The 2,895-nt window shown below is 36.1% G+C and overlaps 1 protein-coding gene across 2 annotated transcripts in view; it reads left to right on the top strand.

The window, feature by feature from the left end:
• Positions 1-2,895, top strand: part of EIF2AK3 (eukaryotic translation initiation factor 2 alpha kinase 3) — a 75,603-nt gene that overhangs the window by 44,540 nt on the left and 28,168 nt on the right. For both annotated transcript variants that reach the window (XM_017536673.1, XM_037741380.1), the window contains one exon: positions 576-688. In XM_017536673.1, the coding sequence (XP_017392162.1) occupies positions 576-688 (113 nt within the window). The remainder of the gene's footprint in view (positions 1-575; positions 689-2,895) is intronic.

Genomic DNA, 2,895 nt, shown 5'->3' with positions numbered 1-2,895 from the left:
TTTAATAGAGACAGGGTTTCTCCGTGTTGGTCAGACTGGTGTCAAACTCCTGACCTCAGGTGATCCGCATGCCTCATCCTCCCAAAGTGCTGGGATTACAGGTGTGAGCCAATACGCCTGGCCTTATTGAAAGCATTTTTAATGCAGTCTACAAAGTTGGTTGGGAAAGAAATCACTCTAGGCTTTTTGTTGTTGTTACTGGGTTTTGTTTGTTTGCTTTTTTTTTTAAACCTCATTTTGTCAAATCACTCTACTCTTGCCCAGGAGTTTATATTTATGCTTACATGTGTGCACTGTTTTTCTCTTTTTATCTAGTTATATATCATGCTGTACATATGACATAGCCACATTATAAAGAAACAAAATCCCCTGAAAGACTGGAGGGATAGCAATGGGAAGATAAACTGTTATTCTTTCATGATAAAGCATAATGCTGCATTTTATTTTCATAATGCTTTTGTTTTTCTCAGTGCCACTTATTTATTTTTCAGTGTTATTTATTTTATAACCTAAGAATCTTAGCTAACTTCAGTTCAGCTTTGTACTGGTGGTAATTTTGTTTTTCACCTTATCAGCAAAGGAAGGAGTCTGAAACTCAGTGTCAAACTGAAAATAAATATGATTCTGTAAGTGGTGAAGCCAATGACAGTAGCTGGAATGACATAAAAAACTCTGGATATATATCACGGTAAGAGTGTTATAAAATACAGATGTATGTTATAGCTTCTGATGGCAACCATTTTAATCAAAGAAAAAATGACCTAAGATCTTGTTTTTTTTTTTTAACGTGTGGCTATCTAGATAAATAAAACATAGATTTAACCCTCAATCAATCAATAAATTAGAGTAACTTAAATATACTAAAAATGGTATATACCCTAACAAAGATAAAAATAGAATATTATAGGAGTATAGAATTTAAGCTACCAAATTGAGTTCTTATTCAAGTAACTTAGCCATTTAGGGTCTGTTATATACTAGGATTAGCATTCATAGTACCAAATAATAATTATTGTGTTTATAACAGTATAATATAAATCTCCACGTGTTTCTGAATCATTTATTTCCATTATTGTTTTAGCCATAATAGGAAGTAGAAATATGGGGAAAAAACACTAACAGAACAGATAGTTTTTAAAAGCAGAAGGGGGAGTGGATTAGCTAAAAGTAGGCAGTTTAAATAAAAGTAAAATAAAAGTAGAGAAACTGTTAGCAATCTCTCAAGTATAAAATATCACCTTTGATGCATTACGATACTCGACATGGTATTATGGTTTATTTTTCATATCACATGGATTATATCTACTCTTCTCTTTGTCTTGACAGCATCCTTCTTAACACCTAAGTGATACAGGGACAAGGAAAATACATGGAATTATACTACTTAATATCTAGGGTAATGATTTTATGGGAGAAAAGACTGAAAATCATAAATAAATATGTATATTAGGCTCTCCAAGGAAACCAAAATGACAAGATGTACATATATACCTTCTACATATGCATATATATATATATATCTACTTCTATATAGTATATGTGCTGCCAAAGCGAGCACTATATCTACTTCTATATAGACATAGATGCACAAGCATATTCACAACTAATTAAGGAAATATTTGTGACAATTAGTTATTTTTGTCACCTGTCATGTGGTCACAGCTGGTATTTATAAGTACCTTCTTGCTCTATCCATCCCATATTCCCTTGGCCATCAGAGAACACCTCTGTTAGTTGTAGTTCTTTATCTGGTGAGGTAACCCAAATCCACAGTCCTGAAGGATCTGGGAGATTAGTAGTTCTACCTGGATTGGATTATTGTAGTTTTCCATTGACCGTAATCACAAGGCATGATTATACAAAAGGATCCCTAAGGGATCTCGTGTATTTCAGACCTACTCTTTCTTACACCTCCATTGTGAAGCAGCAATCCAGTTTCCCCTTGGTAGTCAGGATTAGTCACCCAGCCAGCACAGTATCTCTCTTCTTTGTTGATTCAAAGGCATGAGGAGTTCAGAGTTGCTGGGCAGCAGGCTTAACTTCCAATTCAGTGGCATCATTGTATCTCCTGGTGGAAGTGTTCCTCCCTCGTAGACTAAGACCTCTAGGCCAGCCACCCATAAGGTCACAGGAGCAGGAAGCAAAAATTTTGCTAATGGATCGCCAGGGGGTAATGGTGAGTGATGCCATTCCCATTTTCATCCCTTGATTCCCGGACCTGTAAATACTGGCTATGGGAGAAACCATGCTACATATTAGACACTGATTCAGAGCATATACAGCTTTCCGGAGAACCTTGCCCCAGCCCTGTGAGGTACCTACCAGGCAGTGTAATGGAGTCTTCAAAAGGCCATTCTACCTTTCTATCAAACCAGCTGCTTCAGGATGGTGAGGAACAGGTAAAATCAGTCAATTCCATAAACAAAGCAAAATTTACTAGGTGATTAACAAATGGTAAAGGCTACTTTAATACCCTTGCTAATAAAAATACTAATATGTCAGTGGCTGTCAACACCAGCAGACAGTGAGAGAAAGGGCAACAATAAAGAATCCAACAACTCCCACGAGGTAGTCTACTACTGAAGTCACTCGTTGTTCATTAAACATTTATTCTGAACAGCTGTGTGCAGGACAATATTTCAGTCTTTGGGAGAAATAAAAAGACTGCTACTGTCCTAGAGAAGCTTAAAGTCTGTGGGAAAGATGCTACTGGGTCAAACAAACGTATAAGAAAAAAGTCATGAACCAAATCACTAAATCTGTTTGTGATAATCTAGGAAGGCATCACAAATGAAGCCATATTTGAATTGAATTTTAAATTGTGAGTAAGAGTTCGGCAAGTAGATGAGGTTTCAGGAGTAGAATATATGTGGTATCATGAATAAAGATGTGTTT

Source organism: Cebus imitator, unplaced genomic scaffold (assembly GCF_001604975.1).
Source record: "Cebus imitator isolate Cc_AM_T3 unplaced genomic scaffold, Cebus_imitator-1.0 Scaffold99, whole genome shotgun sequence".
NCBI lineage: Eukaryota > Metazoa > Chordata > Mammalia > Primates > Cebidae > Cebus > Cebus imitator.
This window is presented reverse-complemented; position numbering and strand designations above follow the sequence as displayed.